Genomic DNA, 25,435 nt, shown 5'->3' on the forward strand with positions numbered 1-25,435 from the left:
TTGCTATTCCCGAAATTCCTGAAAAGGTTATTTCACACAACTTATTGTCACAATTGGAGGGAAAGTACTTATTTCCAAAGCCGGCCAGCTTATTGGCAGCTTCCCAACTTTTTCGAATTATCATTTTCAGGTAACCAATGGTAAGAACTCATCGTTACGTGCATGTAACACTGATGCTATGACTGAGTACTGGACAAGCAAGACTACAACTCAATTTTATGTCTCTTTAACTTCAATATCTGTAAATAAAAATTATTAAATTCCTTGCAGGACGATACGTTGTTACTTCCGAAGTGGTTATTTCAAAAAGTTTATCGTCGCTGATGTTTAGGAAGTACGTGTTTGCAAAGAGCAATTTCTTGCCAGTTTTAGTTTGAAGGAAAAGAGCCAATTCATCGTTAGTTATTCAGGTAACCAATAGTGTTACCTTTTTGTTACGTGCTCGTGGCAAACAGGGACTGAACAGGGGGCTGCTATGTACTCCAGTATCTGCAAATAAAACTAATTAAATTCCTGGGTGGGATATATGTCATTGCCACCATTGCACGGAATTAGTGACTGTTCTGTTTCAAAAGGTCAATTAGTTTATGTCAGTTTTTAATTGAATCAATCTACTGTTCGCAGAAAATTGGTTATTACCACTGAACGATGGACGACAATGGAGAGCAATTTCGATAACAGTTTGTGTTTGTATTCAAGAAAGTCTCTTGGTTGAGACACTTTCTCTGGTTGGTTTTACGTTTACTAAAACTTCTATTCTTAGGACAAATTTCAATTTTTCTCGCTGGGCGAAAATGTTTCATTAGCTGGCATATATTGAGAAGCTTACCCTGGACAAATGTAGCTGAGCATGCGCTGTTTCCAAGCTTTACAGGTGCAAGCAAGTTCTGTCAGTTGTAAACTGAGCTTTAATCATACTTTTCTCCAATTTACAGGTGTCAATTTCATATTCAATTGATTGATGTTTAGGACTTTAAAAAAGAAGCAAGGTCACGGATAACATTGAGTTCTTCATAGAGAGCTGGCCTGTTAGTAAGGTTTCACTAATCGCGGAAGATATTTAACAACAAGACTACATTGCAGTAAGTTTTGTTCTTTTATACTGTTAGAAGCTAGGTGGTATCATGATATCTGTCTGTGATTGCATGCACCAACTCGCGGTAACTGGAAGAAAGATGTTTTTAATCGCACCTCATCGTTTAGCAGAACAATTGATGAACCAAACTCTCTAATGTTACAGGGTAAGCTGTTCGGAAGTGTTGCGACGCTGTAACTAAAACAATTTTTCATGTAGTTAGTTCTCGATCGGAAAGGGAACAACAAGTTTGTTAACCGAGTCCTTCAGAGCATAATTTGATTCATTTCGCGTTACAGATTTAGAAGAGAGATATTCGGGAACCAGACCGTTTAAAGACTAGAAAACCATTAGGGCTTTCTGAATTCGACGATAAGATTGCAAGTCTCTCCAGCTGAGTTTGTGAAACAACGAATCGACATCAGCGTCATAGCCCGATGAAGTTATTACTCGTGCAGCACGGTTTTGTAGTTTTTGTACCTTGTTAGATAACGTTTTGTCACAATTACCCCAGACTAAGCTGCAGTAATCAAAGTGAGGTTGAACTAGTGAGTTGCATATGCAGAGTAGGGTAGATTGAGGCACAAATGGCTTAACTCGCTTTATGGTTCCAATTGCAGAAGCGATCTTTTTACACAGTTTATCAATGTGGGAATGCCACGTTAGATTTTCATTGATATACACTCCAAGTGATTTCACAGGGGAAACTTGTTCAATCGGAACATTATCAATGGAGAGTTCGAGTGTTTCAGATAGAGTACTTAATCTTTGCCTGGAGCCGATCAACATAAATTCCGTTTTTGTAGCGTTCGAGGTAAGTCTGTTAGACACAAGCCATTTTCTTAGCTTTTCAAGGTCGTGAGATAGACTAGACTGAATCAGATGCAAATCAGAGCCAGCATAAGTAATGTGGGTGTCAGCAGCATACATTCTAGGAACGCTAAACGATAGACAGTTAGGCAAATCGTTAATATAAATTTGAAATAAAAGAGGGACCAAAGATCGTTCCCTATGGCTCACCAAATTTAAGAGTGGTGAAGTCAGAGGCAGCCATTAACGGAGCACTGTTGTGTGCGATTAGTCAAATACGATTTAAATCAATCAAGAGTTTTCCATTGAATTCCGCACCGATTCATTTTATTTAGTAGTATGTCATGATCAACAGTGTCGATAGCCTTTTTTAAGTCGAGAAACTCAGCGGCATTTACGCAGCCACAATCGATATTAAGCGCCCAACTGTCAGTGGCTTCTAGAAGAGCTGCAACAGTTGAGTGTAAAGACCGGAAACCAGATTGTTGTTTAGAGATGATTTTCTCTCCAAAAATAGAAAATCTTGATTTGACTGCGTCAGCACAGAATATTCACCAATGACTGATTTTTACGAGTTCTTTGAATACTTGGGGTCAATTCGTGTCTAGCTTGATGCCTTCTCTGTACAAAGTCGTATGCTAATGAGGAAAATGTGAACAGTGGCGTCAGCAGCAATCGCTCAATTGCTTTAACTTGAATCAGTACTACTTAGCTTAACGCAACTTTAGGTAACCTCCATATTTCATTTATTTATCTTTCAAGGAATATGAAGTGCTTTGTTGTCTTCATAATAACTTGGGCCTTGGTGGCGTCATATCCTCTTGGCGACCAAGCTCAGGTAAGTAGGTTACCTTCGTACCTCAGCACTTTGTCACGTTTCTCAAAAGGCGAGCTCTTTTTTGACTCGTTGCTTGAAATGTTTTTCTTATCCTCGATTAATTTATTTCTTCAACAGGACAAAGATCGAGACAAAGACAGAGATCTTGGTTAGTTTATAAACCGGTTTCTTTTATTAGTTACTTTGTTATAGAGGGCACGATCTAATACCATAAAGTATGACGCATTTTGTTTTACGTGGATTCGATAAGATCGTGAAAAACTCTTGTGCTTGATTCTTCTCGTTGGAAATTTTTTTAACTAGGTTTTACACTTGTCCAAAATCGTTTCAATATCCTCGCAAGAATTTTGTTGAAACTGTGTTTAATTGTGCGGCTTTGAGTTTCTTCTGTAGACTTTCCTCTTTCTATCTCTTAATTCTCGCTAGTAATTTTGAGTATTGCATTAAAAAAAGACGTACATCATATTTAATCCAATCCCAACCAACTCTTATATCTGAAAATTCTTTCCCTTTTTCTTTGCATACTTCCAGATTTGTTTTTTTTGTAGTTGAATGAACTTTTCATCTGACAAAAGTGATGAGTTCATTTTCCAGGATCCCGGCCCTTTTTTGGTCTCGTCAACCCTCTATAAATGACGTACAATTACCAGATGATCCGTTTTAATTAATGCTATAATATCTACATTTTTAATCAGGTCTTGAATTACATCTGAAATAAGGCAATAATATAATGTGCAGAAGATAAATGGAGATTTTTGGGACCAAATGAAACTTTTTTCTTTGGGTTTTAAACCTCCAAATGTCATGCAACTTGAATGTGATTTGAATTTCTTCAACACGTTCAACAATTTTCTTTCTGGTCATTATTGTCCCGCCATGGTTATCCAACATGCGATTCATAGGGCAGTTAAAGACCCCTCCAATAATTACTTTATCTTCAAAAGCGAGGACTTCTTCCTTTAGGACGGTAAGCAGATGATCATGAAATTGTGCGGCCGGCTTGATTATCATTGCTTGGACCGTAAACATTGAATAAACAATAGTTTTCGTCATCAATTTGTGTTCGAATGCCAATATATCTATTGCAGGATCAACGTAGTTTTGTTTTATTTTACAATCAAAGACATTTTGTAACAAATATCGCAACTCCTGTCGCATTACTGCTCCCGTGGGCGAGCTCTAATGGTGCGCCCCATTCAGCTTTTCATGTCTTTTCGTTATCGCGCGTGAAAGGGTTTTCTTGAAGGAAAATTGTATTTACATTTTGCTTTCTACGCCATGCAAATATTGAACGTCGTTTTTTAGCTACTCAAACCTCTTACTTTTAAAGATGACATTTTGAAATCACAAGAACCCATCGTAATCATCTTCAGTAATGATCTGAGGGGAGGAGAAATTTGTGGCGGGCTCCTAACAGTTAATGTAACAAATACTGGTCAAGAAGGATCTACATCGTACAAAAGACAGAAACCTAGTAGAATTTTAGTGATAACAATTTTCGAGAACATATTGCAGGAGTCTCGCATCCTTCCCTTCACCAGCCACGTCCGGTCCTAAACATCACATGCCTTTTCATTTTTCCAAATGGGAGGCGCATTGGCCTCATGGTTAGTGCGCTCGCATTTGCATCGAGCGGTCTGGGTTCGAGCCCTGGCGGGAGACATTGTGTTGTGTTCTTAGGCAAAACGCTTTACTTTCCCAGTACCTCTCTCAACCCATGTGTATAAATGGGTACCGGCGAAGTCAATGCTGGGGATGACTTTGCGATAGACTAGCATCCCATCCAGGGGGAGTAGAAATACTCCATCGCTTCATGCTACAGAAACTGCGTGGGATAAGCTCCGGCCTGATGGACCACTCACTTGTCTCGTATGCAGACTTGACCTTACCCCTTTTTCCAAATAGGTATTTCCTGGCTTATTTATCGCTTTTCAAACCAATAATAGACTTGAGAAAATAAAGCCCCTAAATATGCTACTGAATATACTACGGCATAGCAAGAAAACAACCACAAAACTGCCGAGATAAAATTGTATATATCAGGTTTTGTACATGAAATCTTTTTGTTCTGTCTGTTTTGACAAGCGTAATATAAAAAGACACCGTTGCTTAAAGAAAGATACCGATTTTTGTTCAATTATACTGTATGCGTTTTTTTTCTAATAGAATCACGTTCAGTTCACGTCGCGGCGCAAAACATCCCAGAAATCTCCATGCCACACATCTCAACCATCCCCGATCCATACATGCCGTCCATATACCGCCGTATGATGACGTTTGGAAAACCATTGAATCCTGGTTTTATGACACTAGGACACCCTATCTCGGAAAAGCGTGGCAAACGTGAAATGTCGTTTGGAGCCACCAGTGGCGATGTTGGCCAACAGGGAACTAACTCGGGGAGTGTTGCCGTCGAAAGTCAATCGAACGGCCGAAAATGAAGAATGATTTCTTTCCTGGGCTTCATCCTAAGTATGAAAAGGGACATCCAGTTGTAGTTCAGTAATGATTTAATGTGGTTTTGGAGCTTATGGCATCTCATCACTTAAGGGAAGTAATAACTGTAGAAGTAGTAGCAAAATAAAGGTGTTTGAAAAGAACTTTTTACTGTTTGCTGATGAGCCACGCATTCATTGGTATTCGCTGGGAATTTTTTGCATTGACGTGCGGGTTTGACAAGGAAAAGGTTTCGAGAATGTTGAAACTTGACGAAGCCTGACAAAATTCTTTTCTGTATGTGTTTGTTCGCTTTTTTGGCCTTGACCATGCACAAAACACAATAGTTCTTTATTGCGTACTGAGGAGCTAACCAATAGAACCGTTTTGGTTACGTAATTCATGCATAGTGCACGAGCGGAACACAAAAGATTGTGCACGGTCGTGGACCTGTTAACATAAGTCATGAAATCTTTGTTTGCTCCTTCGATGTTTGCCGGGTTTCATAACCATTCCCCTCTATTACCTATGTTCTAAACATACATTTCTCCCCTAAAAATTTGTAATGTTGGATGGGTGCACCTGGTATCTTGACGCGCTTTACCAGTTTCGTGACTAGGCTATTTTAAGAACTAAAAAAAAATTCCTGTCCATGCTTTCGACATAATCCTCTGCTGAAGTTTCATAATAAATAAATCTTTTCTAAGTTAATTGTTGAAAATAATTAATTTGAATTGTATAATTTAGTGAAGAATTTGAACAAAGTTCGAAAAGCAAAGCTTGAATGAGAATCGCCTTGTCACGGTTCACACGGCAAGAAACGTGATACGCAACTACTGATTGGAGGTTTTGTTTTCTCTACGCGTCAAAAATGCGATACGCGTCAATGATTGGCTCTCGGCTACTTGGACCAGGTTGTGACTGAAAATCTCTTTCGCTCGCGCCTCTTAATTTCATGTGGTAAATCTCAGTATGTATAATAATACGACTGTAATCACGATCTTTTCACCCTCATACGAACCAACGTAAATAAGCGCACAAATACCTAAAAACGGTTAAAGTTAGTTATCCGGTGCACAAAAAAGTCAGTGTCTTTTTCACATTTGATTTACATAATCTCACACTCTAAAACCTAGGAAAAACACTGACAGCAACTATCGCTCGTAGTACTCACTTTCGTAATGATTTAATGCAAATAATCAGGTCTAAACTCGCTGGAAACTGGTTTTTGAAATGAAGCATTGGAAGATCATTATCAACGGGTGGTTATTCGGTGGCGACACGCTTAAAGTGCCACTAACCCCCCAATTTTTTTTCCTTTATTAAAATCTACTAGTTTCCCTGATTACTTCAGCGAAAAAATTATCTCGATTGATAAAATCTCTGCGCTTCTACAGGCGTTTAAACACGTCATTTCCCTTTTCACGACCGCGCAAAGTGGGATCTGGGTCGGGCTACTAGTGACATCACTTCGGGAACCGGGCTAAAACACTCAAGAGGCTTTTGACTGAGCTTCGAGGGCAGTCAAAACATTTTCGGGTTATTTGTGATTCATATTTTATCAGAACTGGACAAGAACTTTAAGTGAAAGAACAGTATCATCTAGCATTACAATTCGGAGTCTAGCTACGATTTGGACGGCTGCGTAGTGCATACTTTTTTTTTTCATTTTGAAGTGCGGGTCGCCAGTCGAGATCGCCGCGTTGTATAATTATATTTAGGCCGGGATCGACAATTTGCCGATCCATGTGGGTTATAAAGGTACAAACAATGACTGACGAGTTGGCTTACAGCTCTTAAAGAGTTATAAAGATGTCAATGAACACGAAGAGTTGGTAATTTGACTTTGCGGAACGTGCAAATTTCGGAGTGTCAAAACACTTTTACATTCAAATATTAATTTCCCCCGAAATACAAGTTAAAATGCGATGCAGTCGTACTCCACTCCTGCCTACTTCTCCAGATCAACGATTGAAAATAGTTTTAAGATAAGAGATAAGCAGAGATGTCGGCAAACAATATTCGAAGATGAGGTAGTCAGATGGCTTCCAGCTTACCCCAAATTCGTGTCTTATGCAGTACCTTGACAATTTCAAGTTTTCCACTAGAGATAGAGAAGAATATGGTAAAGGTAAAGTCTGCATGCGAGCCAAGTGGCCCATCAGGCCGGAGCTTATCCCGGTTTCTGTAACATGAAGCGACTAGGAGTATTTCTACTCCCCCCTGGATGGGATGCTAGTCCATCGCAGGGTTACCCCCAGCATTAAGTTCACCGGTACCCATTTATACACCTGGGTGGAGAGAGGCACTGTGAGAGTAAAGTGTCTTGCCCAAGAACACAACACAATGTCCCCGGCCAGGGCTCGAACCCGGACCGCTCGATCCGGAGACGAGCGCACTAACCATGAGGCCACCGCGCCTCCCACACTAGAGATAGAGAAGAATATACAAGCCACGAAAATCTCTAGGTTTTTACAGTAGTGGCGAACCCGAGATCGAAGAAATCCTCAATGGCTCCCCGGCTCTAGCTTCGCACAGATCAGCCCACTTCTTTGGTCTTTTTCTCGTTTCTGGTCGAGTTTCATCGAGATAGAGGTATTGAATGAAGAGGAATACTCTATTCTACGCATCCTGTATTGCTACAGCCTCCAACAACGTATCTTCCTTGCATTCTGCAACGATTTTGACACACACTATCGCGTGTTCGCATACATTCTTCTCAGAAACAAAATATTGTCGTTCCCGAAGTGACGTCAAAAGCCAACTCGTCCCATCCTCCGCTATTCCTCGGTCGTGAACATGGAAAAGGGCAAATTTACAAAGTTTGAAAATTCATAGAAAATTAACGAAAATAGCTACAACGATAATTTTTTCGCAGTGGTGATCAGGAGAAAAAGGAATTTTATATTAGCGAAAAAACATTTTGGGGGTTAGTGGCACTTTAAATCAGAACACGGCTGTGATAAATTCGTCGTCAAAGGTAGTTTAATAACATGAACTCAGTTTTAGGCAAAGAAAGTATATTCAATTTCCAGGACAGCCAAATCAGGGAAAATTGACCACATCTTTTCTTTATTCATTTTTTCAAAGGGTGTTTCCAGTTGATTGAAAGGCTATACCTGTAATGTAAGAATAGTAAGTAACCTTTCAAAAATGAATCATTTTTCAAATATACTCATAATAGTCTTTATGAAATTGTATTTAAAATTTGCATAGGTTACAGTAAAATATCCACAAATTTTTTGACGATAAACAGCTTTCTTTCTTAGCGATGGAGGTTTGGAAGAAAAAGTTAAAAGTAGATTTGTGCCTTGTTACGTATTCATCAAATGTGGCTAAAAAAGGGCAAATAAAGAATTTATGATTTTTTTCCATCACGCTGTTATAAACACGGCGTTTAGAGCCGGACATTCTACTCGCAATATTCAGTGTGTCATCTAAAAATATAGTTTCCTTACGATCTATGACAGTGAGGAGAACTGTGCTTTTGCATTTCCGGTTACAGAGAATCAAGGAGAAACATGCAATGCAATCCGTCTTAGAGTCTATGCTGGAAGTAAGTGTTAATAGCATTGGAACAAGAGTGCTCATTGATTCGGGGTCAGTAAGTAACCTTATAGGAATGGAAGAATATGTGGAACTTAAAGCCCAATGCCTTAAGGCGAAGATGGAGGATTGCCACAAGCGGCTGTATGCATATGGCGGGAAGGAGTTGGGAGTGATTGGCTAGGTTCAAGTTGAAATCTCGGCAGGTGACAAGAAGATGACTGCACATTCGGCGTTTACCAAGAGTGGAAGGTGTCTGCTGGGCCACGAAACCTCAAAGGCTCTGGGTGTGCTTCGAATTTGTTCGAGTGTCAGCAGTGAGTTTGTGCAGTGCGATGTTGTCGGTGAGAACCTAGCCCCAGCTCCTCAGGCTAAGAAGCCAACAGTGTTTGTCGGTGTTGGTAAGCTGAAGGATTACAAGCTGTAACTACACGTTGACACAGAGGTGCCACCAATAGCTAAGAAACCAAGGCGTGTCGTATGTGCATTGCGAGACAAAGTAACTGCGAAAGTAGAAGACCTCATTGCTAAGGATATAGCGGAGTGAGTAGATGGGTCGACATCATGGGTTCGTCCCATGGTGGTTGTGCCAAAGGCATCAGGGGATATTAGGTTTTGCGTGGACACGAGAAAGGCAAATGCGGCCATTATTCGTGAAAGGTTATTCATCCTGAGCGTGGATGAGCATGTTGGAAAACTCAACGGCAGCGCAGTGTTTGCCAAACTGGATTTTCGTCTGGGATTTTACCAGATTGAATTAGACGAATACTCCACAGCAATAACCACATGATGGGTTATTCAGGTACAAGAGACTGAGTTTCGGAGGAAACTCTACACCGCAGATAGTAAGGCAAGTAGTCTCTGATATTGGCGGGGTTCAGAACATTGCCGATGACTTGATAGTTCATGGCAGCAACAATGAGGAGCATGACAGGTATCTCCATAGAGTGTTGCAGCGATTGGAGGAGGAGACACTCACCCTCAACCCTGAGAAGTGTCAATTCCGGATGGACAAGGTAGTCTTCATGGAACTCCTAGCGTCAAAGTGTGGTATCGGTCCAACCGAAGAGAAAGACCGTGCTGTACTTGAATCAAGCCGCCCAACCACGTCAATAGAGGTTAGAAGTTTCCTGGGGATGGTCAGCTTCAGTGCTCATTTTATCCCAGCTTTGCCACGGTTGCAGAGGCTCTGCGAGCGAGCTCCAGGTAGGTAGTACCCTTTGTATGAGGCAGTCAGCAGGAAGCGTCGTTTCAGGAAATGAAACAGCAGTTAGCTAGTGCGCCTGTTCTGGCATACTTCAACAAAGAGGCAAACTCTCGAGTGATAGTTGATGCACGTCCTGTGGGGCTAGGTGCAGTGTTAGTCTAGGAGAATAATGGTGAGGGTAGAGCTGTTTGCTACGCCAGCAGGAGCCGTAGCAGTGTAGAGAGGAGGTGCAGCCAGACCGAAAAGGAAGCGCTGGCATTAGTGTGGGCAGGTCAACGGCTCAACTTATACTTGTACTGCTTGCAGATGTTTGACTTGGTGACAGATCATGAGGCTCTGAAGGTTATTTACTCTAGAGGATCCAAGCCTTCAGCACGCGACGAGCGCTGGGTGTTGAGGCTGCAACCATATAATTACAAGGTGTGCTGCGAGATAATATTATTGACGCCCTGTCACGTTTGAAAACGCCCTTAGCATCAGAGAAGTGTCGTTATGACGATGAACATGTTCGAACGGTTGCGTTTAAAGCAGTTCCTGTAGCCATTAAGATCCAAGAGCTAGAGAGTGCCCCCGCAGAGGATGAAGAGTTGCAAGCATTGCGTAATTGCCTTACTAGAGGAAACTAGGAGAAGGGCCCAGGGTCATTCATGATGGTGCGTAACGAGTTCACATTCATTGGTCAAGTTATCCTGCGTAGAACACGAATTGTGATACCCAAGGTGTTGAGGCCAAGGGTTGTGGAACTTGCTCACGAGGGTCACCAGGGGATAGTGAAATTAAAGGAGAGACTGAGGTGTAAAGTATGTGGCTGGGAGTTGATAAGGATGAGGAACGGAAGTGCCGGGAGTGTTACGGCGTCAACTGGTTACAAAGGAGACGATGAAGTTGTTTCTTCAGTTGCTTCATGTGAGGGATAGGAATTTCTCTTGCCTTTAACTGAGCATAGGGTGTGGCATTGTGTTTTAGATTGATCTTAAATGGTTCACCTGACATTGCAGGGAGAACAGTTTCATCAAAGACTTCTTCATAATTATGCACGAGAGAAGACAATGGGTGGTGGCGAAGAAGTGCCAATCACATTAACTTGGTGTTGTACTTTGTCTGGGTGGTACATCCACTTCAAATTGGTCTAGAGGTCATCATCAGAAGGTGCAAGGATAGCTTCCGGGTTGCTGGTTTCTGAGAGAAGTTCAACATCTACTATTATACAAGGTGTAGGCTGGACAGGGTCTGCTTCAAGTGTCAATACAGTTGAAGTTGACGGTTTGACATTTTGTGTCAGGTTAGATAGGGGCCATTGGTGATCAATAACACCCAGAGCACGGCACACAGAAGTGCCAAAGTACAACTCCATCTTCACCATGGACAATGTTAAACCATTGATTAACAAAGAGGATTGGGTTCTCTGGGGCCAGGAAATCTTTAAAAGCACACGTTCTTCAATATCAAGGCTATGTCTACCAGCGGCTTTACAAGAGCCACACTCAAGGGCATAGTTCCATTCAGGAGTTTCAAAGCAAGTGATCCAGTCATAACTAACACAGTTTATGTCGGCACCAGGATCAACCATGCAGCGTTGGATCCAGTTGTGATTTCCAACAACAAAATCAGCATAGCAGCGAGATCGAACACTTAGAATAGCAGAAAGGTTGATGCTTTAACAGATGCTGTTGGGCTTATTTGAGACTTGGCATCAGTAGAAATAATCTGAAGGGAAGGATTTCCAGGAAATCTGAACTGAGCTGGATGCAGGCTTTGCAAATAGAATCTTTCGCAGGGCATAGTTCCTTTCGGAAAACACGGACCCTCATATATACAGAATTTGCACTTCCTAGGGTTGTCTTCTTGTGAATCAGCAGGAGATGCACTGTTTCTGTTACGGTTGTTATCTGACTTGTTTTGTTGGCAGGCAGAAGCAACAATTTTGTTTATTTGAGAAGAAAATTGATTTGCTTGGAATGATGTAGCTTCATCAACTTGAACATGCTTCAGGGCCTTCTCAAGAGTTAGATCTTTGATACACAGAAGACCCTTACAAACCTCATTAGACCTTATGCCAGCCTTTAATCTTGCACTGAGAATACTATCTTTACATGACATCCTGGCTTCTGTCTTGCAACAATCTTCGAAGTGACATTTAGTCAATAGGGTTTGCAAATCGGTGTAAAATTCTTCAAAAGACTCATTTGTCCCTTGGGACCTGTTGTGAAACTTGTATTCATGAACAAAGATACCTGAGCTGCCACATACCTGGATTTGAAAAGCTTCGATGATAGCATTCATATCTTAGAGCCCTAAGATGTTCATTCGTTTGACAATGTTGTCACTAAGGACGTTTGTAAATAGAGCTCGCTGGGTTTCTCTTGAAAGGTCAGCTAAAGCCGTGATTGTCACTGCATAGTGCCATGGCTGTTTCCAAATTTGGAATCTGTCTGGAGTACAAAGAGAAATGCATAGCTATTTCAGAAGAAATAAATGGGAGGTTTGGTACGTTTGTTGTTACCGAACTCGCACTAGCCTCATCGGGACGTGGTGAAGTTCGCCTTAGAGGCATACCTTTTAAAGATTGCCCTAGATCAAAGAAGACGAAGCGTTAACGTTGATCGATAGCGATGGGCCAGCTGCACACAAATATTGGCTGCCGAAAAGTGGAATTGAGTTGCTACAGACTCAGTTCCTCGTAAAATCCCCAGGAAAAACGAGAACGGTCTCCAGAAACTTGTGTGCAGTGGAGGTTTTCGGTGGTAGCCCGATAGTGAGCAGGTTAAGAAGAAAATTCCACAGAATTATACCTGGTGACTACGCCATGTCAGATAGACGAGACCAAGTCGTCTTGGGGTCGGCCCCAGTCTCCTAGTAGGTAACACAACACAACATTCCTCTCTACCGTTATGCCTTATGTCCGTGTTTGCGGTTATGGCGTAGTGAAAATTTTCCTTAAGTTTCTTACTTTCGGTTTTCTTCAGGACGAACATCAGACGAAAATTTTTCTTTAAGTAAATGCTAAAGATCTTACTCTACACGAAGATATTTGCACATGCGGTGTAGCCAAAAACTCTTTTCTTTCCAATTGGCAGCTGTCAATCTCGCTGACAACAGATGTCAATTTGGACCTCTGGAAGTCAATTTTTGTCAATTTTTTTAAACAAAAATAATTAAATTCTTTTCTAAACGACATCCTGTTATTCCCGAAATTGTTATTTCACAAAACGTATTGCCCTAATGCATGGGAGAGAGAATAAGTGTTTCCTAAGCCGGCCGATTTGTTGCTAACTTCAGAATTTTATTCGACTTATGAATTCGTTGGCAATTTTTGGTAACCAATAGTGATGGCTAATTTTTATATACACGTAACACTGATGCCATCACTGAGGACTGGACAAGCAAGACTATGTCTTTTTAACTTCAGTATCTGCAAATAAAGGTATAATTAAATTCCTTGGTGGACGATTTGTTGTTACCCTCTAAATGGCTACTTCAAACTGTTTATTCTGTCTATTCAGTTTAGAAAGTAGCTGTTTTAAGTTGTAGACCAATTTCTTGGCAGTTTTAGTCAATGAAAAAGAACCATTTAATATTAGTAAGTTCGTTACATAGTGAGACCTTATTTTTGCATGCACGCAGGAATCTCTGTTGTAAGTCTTTTGTACCTCAGAATGTGCAAATAAAACAAATTACCTTCCTAGTTGGACGACGTTTTATTACTTTTGAAACATAACTTATTGTAATCATTTCGCGGAAAGTAATTGTTTCCAAAGGCCAGTTAGTTCTTGTCAGTTTTTATTTCGATCAATCTATTGTTAGCTGAAGAGTGGTTATTACAACTAAACGATGGATGACAAAAAAGAGCAATTTCGGTAACAGTTTGCATCACATGTTATTCAAATTAATTTCTAACTGAAAAACAATTCCCTTAGTAACAAATGACAAACCCTTTTGTCCTCTTTTGCTAAAATCTTCGTCTTTGTTTCTTTCGGGCAAAACATTAGCATTAAATTTTACTTTGAAACTTCAAAAACTTTTCTTAGTCGGAACACTATTTCTGGTTGATGTTGCGTTCAATAAACATTCTATTCTGAGGACGAATTTCCGGTTTTTTTCGATGGGCGAAAATATTTCATTAGCTGGTAGATATTTAGAAGTCTTCCCTAGACAAATAAAGTTGGGCATGCGCTGTTTCCAAACTTTACAGGTGCAAGCAAGTCCTGTTAGTTGTAAAGTGAAATTGAATAATACTTTTCTTCAATGTACAGGTGTCAATTTTATAGTCAATTGCGGATTCATGTTTAAAACTTTTAAAAAGAGGCACTGCCACAGATAACATTCAGTTCTCCATACAGATTTGGCCTGTTAAGAAGGTTTCACTAATCGCCGAGGATATTTAACAAGAGGCTACACTGCAGTAAGTTTTGCTGTTTGTGGGTTTTACATTGTTAGAAACTTGGTATTATCATGGTATCTGCCTGTAATTCCATGCACCCACTCGGGGTAACTGAAAGGAAGATTTTTTTAATCGTAGTTTTTGGTTTTGTGAAACGGTGAAGCGCTTAAAATATTTTTAATGGCAGAATAGGAATCACACCTTTTACCTTTAAACTCATTGTTACACTCAGTACCGTAGATTAGTTTAGGATGTGCAATTTGATGAGAATTTCGCGTTCAGTTGCTTTCTTTTTGTATGGAATACAACTGTCTCGTGAATTTGTTTCGGCGTGCGAGAGAGCAAGAGAGGATGGGCCAGGAAGTCCCATCGTGATTACGCCGCCTATGTATAAGACAACTGCTTGTTGGACTTTGAAAGTAAAGAATGGGAAAACGGGTAAAATCGACTCTTTGTTAGCCAGTTACATGGATAATGCTTTAAACGAAAGTTTCCCTTTAACAATGACTTGGTCACACAAATGACCAAAGCAATTTTACAAAAGAGCAAAATAGTTAGAAAAAGGGTTTCAATGCAGGGGAACAGGGACGTTGTAATAGTAAGAACACTCGCCCCCAACCGACGTGGCCCGGGTTCGAATCCGTTTTGGTGTCCGATGTGGGATGAGTTTGCTGTTGGTTTTCTCCTTGCTCTTAAGATTTTGCTACAGGAAAGCCAACATTTTCAAATTTCAATTGAATCTGGATAGAGAACGCACACGAAAGCCACTTAGGACTGATGTGGCTTCTTCTCTTAAAATAATTTTGTTTTAATGATTGTATTAGTAAAACTTGACAGTCATCAAGAAAAATTTCTTTAATATGTTATCGTGGATCGACGGACGGACGGAACGGAAGTTTAACTCCTGGTTAGAGGGGTTTTTGTTCTTGCAAATTTTGAAAACGAAATGTACGATCGGTGACTGTTTATTCATGCGCTCCTCTTAGGAATAATTCGGCAACTGTTTCTGTATGTGTCTGATATTGCCGTAGCAGCCACATGTTGATACTCCTGTTAAGCCAAATGTCATTTTTTTTTGGCGCACGTCCTCGACTTTTTCTCTTGAACAGCATTGCAGAATGTAATTATTACTTTCTGTACATTCACTTATCATTCAGAATAAAAAAAAATCCAATTGGGAGGAGCTGGTATGACATTTAATTGTTCTTAAAACTTTATATTTTCATGGCACGATTTTCCAAATTGAATCGTTCTTGGATTCTCCAAAAAATGAACTTTCATGCTAATATTCCTTTTATTTTCTTAACAGCCCTTTAAAATTGCTTTATTGATTTTGGTGGTCCGTTTGTCGTTTTGCGAAATCAAGAAATTTAGGTGAATGGGTCCAAGATGGCTCTAGTTTGGATATTATCCCGAAATTACCACATGAATTATTTTGTTATCCAGGCTGCTTACCTCACTTGGACGAGTCTGTGTCTGCAAGATTCATCATTATCATTGCTTAGATATTCCTCAGTACAGTGAACTTACGAGAAGAGGAGATTCTGTTCCCTATCATCATACAAAGAAAATTAAAACCTGGTCGGAATGGGGCTTAAGAGACTGATCTGAAAAAACCCTTTTTGCTGACGGACGTAAAATAATTTGGTCGTGTGGAAAGAAAGAAATGGACCACTACTTAAAGTTCTAACCCTATTCAAGTGCCAAACGTCAGCAGGAATTTAAGTTCCCAGTCAAAGTTTGTCATTAGTAGTTAATCATTCGCCAGACTAGGTACTTGTAAGAGCTATTCATTCAAAGGTCTGCATCTTATAGCTGCATCAAACACTACCCTCAATTTACCCGGCTTGTTTGGATTGCTTACTGGGTGATGTTCAGACGCCAAGTGGTGCTTCTGACTGTGGCTGGTTCCTTTTCGGTCAGTTTTCTTGCCTACCCTTAAGCCACACATTCTTCAGTATCAACTCTGTACTTGACCTCTATTTATGGGTCAGGACGAAAGCCAGTTCTTTAGCATCAGGTAGTGTTCGGTTATAAGGAAGCACAGGATTGTTTTATTTTTACAGAAGCTCCATCTGGTAGTGAGCGTCTTCTTTACGGATTTAATTTCTGATCAAGTTAAAGGCCCTTACGGTGGACCTCATCAGGAGAGATGAAACTGACAGATGGCAACTATCATCTATTCTGGCCATCAGGAAGACGGAGCACCGCATACTGAGGGTGTCGCTTTTATGTTAACATCAGAATCGCGAAGAGCCATGATCTCATGGGAACCTATAAACTCTAGGATTATCATTGCCAGGTTCAGGACCAGACATCAAAAGATAACCGCCCATATCATCTAGTGTTATGCTCTTACGAACGCTTCAAATGAGGAGGACAAGGATGATTTCTACCACGCCCTTACTGAAATAGTTGACAAAGCGAAGGAAAAAGATCTTGTAATGATAGTGGGTGGGTAAAACGCCAAAATGGGAGGGAATAACAGAGGATACGAGCAGGTTATGGGCAAACATGGTTTGGGGGCGATGAACGAGAATGGCGAACGTTTTGCAGAATTCTGCGCAGACCGCAACCTTGTCATCGGCAGAAGCCTGTTCCCACACAAAACAGTCCACAAGGAAACATGGTTATCATTTGACCACATAACAGAAAATCAAATTGATCATATGTGCATTTCACAGAAGTTTAGACGATCTCTTCTGGATGTTCGGGTCAAGAGAGGGGCAGATGCTGCATCTGACCATCACCTCATTGTTGCCAGAGTCAGACTAAAGCTGAAGCGCAATTACAAAGCACGAAATCAAAGCATAAAGTACAATGTGCACTACCTTAAAGATAGTGATACCGGGTGTCGCTGTCCAATAGATTTCAGCCTCTACAAGATCTGAGCATAGAGGATAAATGGAATGACATCAAAGAGAGTATTAACAGGACATGTCCAGAAGTGCCAGGGAATAAGACACTCAAGCATAAGGAATGGATTACACCGGAGCCATGGAGGCTATCAGAGTGTAATAAGAGCAGGACGAGGAGAGAAAATTCAGAGGCCCAAAAGAAGTATGAGGCAGCAAATGGAGAAGTAAAGCAGAATGATTAAACAAGATAAAAGGGCATATTACAATGCCTTAGCGACGCATGCAGAGGAGGTTGCAGCACATGGCTGTATGAAAGATTTGTATGATACCACAAGGAAACTGGCAGGTAAATTTCAACAGACTAGCAGCCAAGTAAAGGATAAGGAGGGTAATATCTTGACAAGTGAAGATGAGCAGCTTAAGCGGTGGGGACAATATTTCAATGAACTCCTAAATCGACCTCCCCCTCCAGAAGTTCGATCAATTCAGGAGGCATCAGGTGAGTTGAATGTGAACTGTGGGAGGCCGTCCAAAGTGGAGATTGTGAGCTCAATAAAGATGCTAAAGGCAGGGAAAGCAGCTGGCCCAGATAACATACCACCAGAGGCCCCGAAAGCAGATCCCAATCTATCATCGGATATTCTTTATGGCTTCTTTGGTAAGATATGGGAAGAGGAGGAGATGCGCCAGGACTGGAATGAGAACTACGTTGTAAAACTGCCAAAGAAAAGTGACCGCCGGGAGAGTAAGAACTACAGAGGAATATCCTTGATGTCGGTGGAAGTGAAGTTAATGAACAGAATTATCCTTCTACGTCTTCAGGAGGCTGTAGGTGCTACACTGAAAGATCTGCAGGCTGGCTTCAGAAAGGACCGCTCCTGTATCGACCAGATAATCACACTTAGGATAATAACTGAACACTCTATTGCATGAATGGAATACCTCTCTCTACGTCAACTTTGTCGACTTCGAGAATGCTTTTGATAGCCTGGATAGAAGTGTTCTTTGGTGCCTTATGAGACACTATGGCATACCAGGGAAATTCATTCGAATCATCAAAAACTCCTACGATAGGATGTCTTGCAAAGTCCTAAATGCTGGTGGACTGTCAGAGAGCTTTACGGTCAATACTGCGGTCAAGCAAGGTTGTTTGATGGCACCATTTTTGTTTCTACTTGCTATTGACTGGATTATGAAGGAAACAACAAGCGAACAGCGAAATGGGATCCAGTGGAACTTGGGGGAGCAACCCGACGATTTAGAGTTTGCACATGACGTCTCCCTTGTGTCAAGCAACAACCATCAAATGCAAGACAAAACAGCACAGTTAACAGCTTATTAAATCAAGCTAGGCCTGCGCCCTAGTGTGACCAAGACCAAGGTTATGAAAGTCAACTGTACAAACAACAGACCAGTCAAAATGAGGGATACCATCTTGGAGGAGATAACATCTTTTGTCTATCTAGGTAGTGTAGTCAGCATTGACGGGCGTTGCGATGAAGACATCAGGGTCAGGATAAACAAAGCAAGAGTAGCTTTCAACATGTTGAGGAAAGTGTGGTCCTCCCGAGTCATCTCACGGAGAACCAAATTTAGAATTTTTAACACCAATGTGAAAGAAATCCTCCTCTATGGTTCATAAACTTGGAGATCAACTCAGTGAATGACCTAGAAATTACTGCAGTCCTTCGCCAACAAGTTCCTTAGACGAATTTTAAAAATCAGTTGGACAGACAGGGTAACGAACGAGATGCTGTGGGAAAGAGCAGGCGAGGAACCAATCGAGATTCAGATATTAAGGAGAAAGTGGAGGTGGATAGGTCACACCTTAAGGAAACCGGCTAACAGCCTCACCAGGCAGGCGTTATGCTGGAACCCTCACGGCAAGAGGAAGAGGGGTCGCCCAAGGAACTCCTGGAGAAGGGGCTTGGAGTCTGAAATGAGGAAGTGGGGCCACACCTGGAACACGCTAGGAAGGCTTGCCAGGACAGAAGCCGATGGAGAACTGAACTGGTCAATGACCTATATATGCTCCAGTTGGAGCTAAGGAGGAAACCATCTTCATCAAGTTCAAGGCTCTTAGATCTTCCTCAGACATGGGCTTGGCCACCCACTAATTGTTGTCGTAGGACTCAGTATTCCAGAATTCCTCAAGATGGTTGCTAAGGACGACATCTTTCTCGTCGATGAGGTTGTCTTGTACTCGACCAAAGGACTTCACTTTTCGGCAACCATGAAGCATACTCCAGCCAGTGCATAACATGATAGCAAGTGTTCTTGGACGTTGTTACTAGGTGGGATGGGAGTCTTTCCCTCTTAACGTCAACCGTCAAACCCTCTTCTCGTACATCAGTCTTGTTCACTATTGTGAGTGAAAGTTTGTTTGGGGGTACTTTCATATTCAACAACCTTACAAGAAAAGGGTCTATCATCGTTATGTCAAAATCTGAATCCAGACCAATCATAGACCATAAGTTGTGATTTGACAGCCGCTGTTGCCTATTACTGTGAGTGGCATAACCTGGAGCAGCAGTTAACAAGAGTTAGCTGCAGCTGTAGTGGAGCATGTGGAAGCAGTACTTTGATCATGTAGCAAGTCCTGGTTGACATTTTTTTTGTTTTGAGTCACTATTTGCTGGTTTACCTCTGCCTGGGTTCAATAGGGTGCAAACATGTGTGATGCGACTTTTCAAAACCTTGAATGCACCTCGCACTAACTGAAGACATTTAGTCCCTTAAGTTGAATCGATACCATTGAAGCAAATCTCCCTTTGCTCAACAAAGTCATTTCTCTCCTTGGTAGGTGTGGATACCTCAGAGCGGTGTAGTGTGTAGGGTTGAAGGTACATCGGGCTGGATTCTGGTTCCGTTGTTGTCATAGTGTAGGTAGACATTTTCAGGGTGCTTTCTGAAGAAGGGATGGCTCAATACATATGATCGTTCTTCAATTAAGGGAATCTACAGCTTTCGTAAAGTTTGGTATGACTGATTGTCGCTTACCCTCAACGTTTTCAAATGTTCAACGAGTTCGGCTTACATCCATTTGGGTAGCTGTGCAATGACTCTTGCCAGGGTCATTAACTGTAAGGTATGATAGATAAATTGAGCTGAATCAGCATAGCTAAGGAAGCTGTCTTTGTCGTTTTCTTGTAGAGCAGGTCCCTGGGCAAGGACTCAACATACGCCTTCATTACCTGAAATGGCTGACCGCATCATTTCTCCAATGTCTGAAGTGCCCTTGCAAGACCACCTGACATTGGCTTATAGCGCTTAGACAGGACCATCTAAGAACTGCAGCAAACGTGTCATTTTGACAGTATTACTAAGCGGTCTCGTCGCAACCATCTCTATAAATCTCAGACGGAAGGCTGAAGCGCGCCCACGCAGCCTTCTGGGATAGAAGACAATAGGGAATGTAACACACATAAAATAAAGGAACATACATACATACACACACACATACATACATACATACATACATACATACATACATACATACATACATACATACATTTTATTTGTTATCAAATTAAAATTACAATTATAACATGCCCGCGGATAGCTGAGCTAATCTAGGCGGGTCATGTTTGGACGAGTTATTAATATACAACTAGGTACAACTAAATACAACTGAAGGTAACAAGAGAACTAAAGAGACTAGAATTGACAACGATGGCTAAAGACAACTAATAAACTAACGATATTACAAATAATAATTAACAACAGTTACGACGAGAGACTACAGATACACTAAAGCGAAATTATTGAGTATTAATGAATACATACTAGGAGGAAAATAAATTCAGCTTTACTTTTTGAACGATTTCTGTAAGATCAATATAACAGTCTTCTGAAGCTAGAATTTCAAAAAGTATTTGTTTTATTTTCCTCTTAAAGACATTTTTTGGAAGCTTTCTTAAATATATAGGCATTTCATTCCAAATTTTTGTTCCGATTCTAGAAAATGAATTCACTTGAATTGAGAGTCTAGAACTTTGTGTGTAAAAATTATTTGAGACAGAGGATCGAGTATTGTAAGAATGAATATCGGAAATGTCTTGAAAGAGATCTTGAATGTTTCCGGGAGCATTTCTGTGTCTTATTTCAAACATAAGGTTAGCTAAAAGCTCATAATACAAAAATTTTAACGGTAAAACACTGGCATCAATAAATAAAGGAATCGTGTGTTGATTTCGCTCAGAAAAATAAATAAAGCGAAAAGCTCGCTTTTGGAGCTTGAGAAGCTTTTCAAGGTGTGATTTATATGCTTGGCCCCAGGCCACCAAACCATAAGTTAAATAAGGAGTAACTAAGGATCTATCAATTGGCTTTATTACCGTGCGTTTAGGTACGGTACAATGACAACAGTACGGCTGCCTTGAATCGGGAAATTTTCTTTTACAATATTTGCCTCATTAGGATAAGAGGCTCAGTTCCTGATCAAGCTGCTAAAGTGCTAGCTCTAGGTACAGAAAGGGCAAAGCTCTATTAACTGTCCCAAGGAATTTGAGCCCTATATATTGCATAGCTTTTGTGTGACGCGGGTTTAAATACTCAAAATATAACAAAGAATGTATGGGTTTATTAGCGCTTTTGCCACACAGAAATTTTCCACTTTTTAAAATCCAATTTCTCCTTGAGTATTAAACTAAGGGAGCCTTGACATTTTGCCAGTTACTAAGCTCTACACGTTCTTTAAATGTCTGGTGTCAACAAGTATACAAGATGATGTATTTACTAAGACATCTTATATTAATTAGGAAAAATGCAAACAATCACGTCAGTAAACATCGCTGTACTGCTTGAACATGACTAAGTCCTTTTCAGCTTAACGCAACTTCATTTACGCAATCTATTGGTTTCACTTGTTTATCTTTTAAGGAATATGAAGTGCTTTGTTTCCTTCATAATAACTTGGGTCTTGGTGGCATCATACCCTCTTGATAACCAAGCTCAGGTGAGCAAGTTACCACCGTACCTAGCGTTTTGTCAGATTTCTTAAGGTGATTCCTTAGTATTGCATTGCGCATCCCTATTGCGCACGATTTTTGCGTCATTAGCGCGCGCACATGAGCGCGTGCGCGTACAAAACGTAAGAGATTTCCCTCAAACTAAGCTCGATAGCGAAATAAATGCTCCTTTTCTCTTAAACGAGCACGGTGACCCCCACTTTTTATTTCATAATTTCAATCGGAGAACAATATCCTCAATAACTGAGACAAAAATTAGCAGAAATCTATGGCTACTTTTTTGGCAAATGAAATAAATACTAGAGAGGGAGACATAACGGGCCCAACAGTTCATGGCCAAATTATGTTTCCTTAACACTTGGAATATCAAATTTTCGCCAAAAAATACCGTTTTTAACTGTTTAGTCAGGTTTTTAGGCTGCCATGACGCTAAAAAAGCCTGAGTTTTGCTAAGAAAGCTTTTTTTTAACCAAAAGGAGAGCTTTCGAGGATTACATACAAAATTGAGCAATATTTCAATTCCGCGCATGCTCATAAGCCCCAATTTGGACTCTTTTTTTTGCCATTACCCGTTCTCAATTTTGTTTGTTGCCCCTTTCCGTTCCTTTTTTCTCGGCCATTTTACTCTGGCTACCTTTCGCATTGCATCTTCTTTCTGGCTGCCGTGAAAAGTTGGATGTTAATTACGGGCGAAGCCTAGAAATGGACCTTGATCGATTATAGACATAGTGGACCATTTTACCACCGTTTTTGCACCAAAACTGATAACGTTGTTTTTCCATTTGTGACGTCGGAATGTCGTCGATATCTAAACCTGGCCATTGTACGGAAAGGCCGCCTAGGCTAGTCCTCCTATCTGCTTATCAAGAATATCTGATGACATTTAAATTGATGGCGTCACGAATGGTATCAAGAGCACGACCTTTAATTACGTGTATATGCGTAGTTGGGGCTCAAAGGGTTAAAAGGATAAAAAAATGCACGATATTTGAAGAAATTCTTTCTGGGACATAGATGAATAAACAATCAAAGAAAATCAAACTTTGTGTGATATAACACGCTTCACTGAAAAATAATCGAGCTTATTTGTTGCGCACCGAGATTACCAATGTCACCTAAGTTACCGTATTTGTCAGCATTGTGGCATGAAAACAAGCACAGTGACCCCCTCTTTTTACTACGTTTTTAATATCTCCTTGTCCTGTAACAACAGCATACCAAGTTTCATGGGAAATATATGGCGGGTTCTTTTACTAGAGAATCACCTTAAAAAGCGAGCTCTTTCATGACACGTTGCTTAAAAATGCTTCATATACATCAGTTATTTATTTCTTCAACAGGACGAAGATCGAGACGATGGAAAAGATCTTGGTTAGTCTACAAACCGGTTTTTTTGTATTAGTTACCTCGTTTTAGAACGCTCGATTCAACACCGTGATTTTGTGTCAATTGGATTAGATCATGAAAAGCTTTTGAGCTTGATACTGCTGAGCTTTCCAAAACTCAGTGAATATAAAAACCTGGGCTAACCAACGCAAAAAGAACACGAACCTTGTTTTTTGAATGGGCATGGTTTCTTTTTTCGAAGTTTATAGCTTAGCATTCACTAGTTGATATTGGTTGGGTGCCTTATCTGGGTTTGTAGGGACTGCTCAGTTGTATTTTCGTTCGTTAGTGATTTCGAGCGACTATGACTGCAATAATTTTTGTAGTTTATTTTGTATCCATTCGTTATACTTTTGCTGATCGAGCTTTTAGTTGCTTTAATTCAACGGCTCAGCCAAGAAAAAAAAAAAAAAAAAATATATATATATATATTTGTTCTGTCTGTTTTTACAAGCGCGATATAAAAAGCCACCGTTGTTTAGTGAAAGCTACGGATTTTTGTTCAGTTGTACTGTATGCCTTTTTCTTTTATTTATAGAAACACGTTCAAGTTACATCCCGGAGCTATACATCCCAGACATTCCCGACATATATATCCCAGACATCCACACATACATCCCGGAGCCATACATTTCGTCCATCTACCGGCGTAGGCACAAACACAAAAGCAAAGGCAACAATGTTGGTAACGTTGGCCAAGAAGGAATCAACAAGGGAAAGGTTGATGTCGGAAATCAAGTTAACAGCAAACGTCAGATGTCGTTTGGGGCTACCGCAGGCAATGTAGGCCAACAAGGAACCAACTCAGGGAATGTTGCTGTCGGGCATCAACTGAACGGCAAACGTCAGATGTCTTTTGGGGCCACCGGTGGCAATGTAGGCCAACAGGGAACCAACTCGGGGAATGTTGGTGTCGGAATTCAAGCGAACGGCCGAAAATAAATTAAAAAAAAAAAATAAAAGATTCCATTCTTGGGCTTCACTTAGACAATGGAAAACGGCTTCCAATTGTAGTTTAGTACTGTCTGCGTTTTCAGAGCTGATGGCATTTTATCGATTACAGGGAGTAAAAACTGTAGAAGCAGTAAATGAATAAAGGGTGTATGAAAAGCAGTTTCACTGTTTACTGATGAGTCACACATCCACTGGTCTTTGATGGGATTTCCATTGAAGTAAGGGTTGAACAGAAAAAAAAAAAAAAAGGTTCCAAAAATATTGAAACTGGATCCAAGAGTATTACGTGATTCGGCAATCGAATCTAATGGAGAGCTGAATCCAGCAGTTGTGTTTATGTGCCTCAAATTTTCCATAACAATATCTCCCCGCGTCTGAACATACCTCCTCCTCCTAAAACCTTGTAATGCCGGATGGGTTTAACCCATATCATGACGCGTACTGTCAGAATCCCAACTAGGCGAAGTTAACTCAGTTGGAAAAAAAAAATGACCCGAGTAGGTGCGAAGAATACTTTTAACAAGTTTATGTGAAACTCTTAGAATTGGTACGGAATATTTAACAATTATTCTTTGAAATCGAGATAAATATTCTGCCACTATTCACCGAGATTAAAAGAATAACTGTTCTAGTATACACACATAAAGTGATCTTGAAAACAGGCACAAAGGAAACCAGTTTAGCTGACCTCTCAATTTATGAGTGGAAAACGTGCAACGTTAACAATGTTCGTTAGCCAGAGATAGCGAACCAATCAGATTATTACTTGAAACACCAACATCACGGTTGTGTCCTGGTGTACCGGTACGCAGAGGGAATAACCATTGTACTCCTTTCTTTACGAACCTTTGTTTAACTGTTAAACATTGCTGGGTCTTTTGTATCGGTTCTTGTGAAGCGGTACACGAGGACAGAACCAAGATCACCGAGTGTATATATACTAGGCAATGTCATTAAAAACTGGATCATCAGAC

General features: G+C 40.6%; 2 protein-coding genes and 1 pseudogene across 3 annotated transcripts; 2 read left to right on the forward strand and 1 right to left on the reverse strand.

The window, feature by feature from the left end:
• The first annotated feature begins 1,015 nt into the window (after positions 1–1,015).
• On the forward strand, positions 1,016–5,788 carry LOC145470211 (uncharacterized). The gene is made up of 4 exons (XM_081454043.1): positions 1,016–1,082; positions 2,648–2,723; positions 2,841–2,871; positions 4,890–5,788. The coding sequence occupies exons 2-4, from the start codon at positions 2,652–2,654 to the stop codon at positions 5,162–5,164; spliced, it is 378 nt and encodes a 125-aa protein (XP_081310169.1). The 5' UTR covers positions 1,016–1,082; positions 2,648–2,651; the 3' UTR covers positions 5,165–5,788.
• Positions 5,789–11,560: 5,772 nt separating this feature from the next.
• LOC145469640 (uncharacterized) lies at positions 11,561–13,166 on the reverse strand (annotated as a pseudogene).
• A 926-nt stretch (positions 13,167–14,092) lies between these two features.
• Positions 14,093–24,885, forward strand: LOC145470105 (uncharacterized). 2 transcript variants are annotated; one of them, XM_081453938.1, is made up of 5 exons: positions 14,093–14,314; positions 15,603–15,667; positions 22,033–22,108; positions 23,462–23,492; positions 24,046–24,885. In XM_081453938.1, the coding sequence occupies exons 3-5, from the start codon at positions 22,037–22,039 to the stop codon at positions 24,447–24,449; spliced, it is 507 nt and encodes a 168-aa protein (XP_081310064.1). In that variant the 5' UTR covers positions 14,093–14,314; positions 15,603–15,667; positions 22,033–22,036; the 3' UTR covers positions 24,450–24,885. The 2 variants fall into 2 exon arrangements, with proteins under 2 accessions (XP_081310064.1, XP_081310062.1); XM_081453936.1 differs by lacking the exons at positions 22,033–22,108; positions 23,462–23,492; positions 24,046–24,885 and having other exon boundaries at positions 15,603–21,521.
• The last annotated feature ends 550 nt before the right edge of the window (positions 24,886–25,435 follow it).

Source organism: Orbicella franksi, chromosome 15 (assembly GCF_964199315.1).
Source record: "Orbicella franksi chromosome 15, jaOrbFran1.1, whole genome shotgun sequence".
Lineage (NCBI taxonomy): Eukaryota > Metazoa > Cnidaria > Anthozoa > Scleractinia > Merulinidae > Orbicella > Orbicella franksi.

Coding starts and splice junctions, on each gene's coding strand:
- LOC145470105 (XM_081453936.1), top strand. CDS start 17,386: ATGATTAAACAAGATAAAAGGGCATATTACAATGCCTTAGCGACGCAT.
- LOC145470211 (XM_081454043.1), top strand. CDS start 2,652: ATGAAGTGCTTTGTTGTCTTCATAATAACTTGGGCCTTGGTGGCGTCA. Junction 2,724..2,840: donor CTCTTGGCGACCAAGCTCAG/GTAAGTAGGTTA, acceptor TTTCTTCAACAG/GACAAAGATCGAGACAAAGA. Junction 2,872..4,889: donor AGACAAAGACAGAGATCTTG/GTTAGTTTATAA, acceptor TTTTTCTAATAG/AATCACGTTCAGTTCACGTC.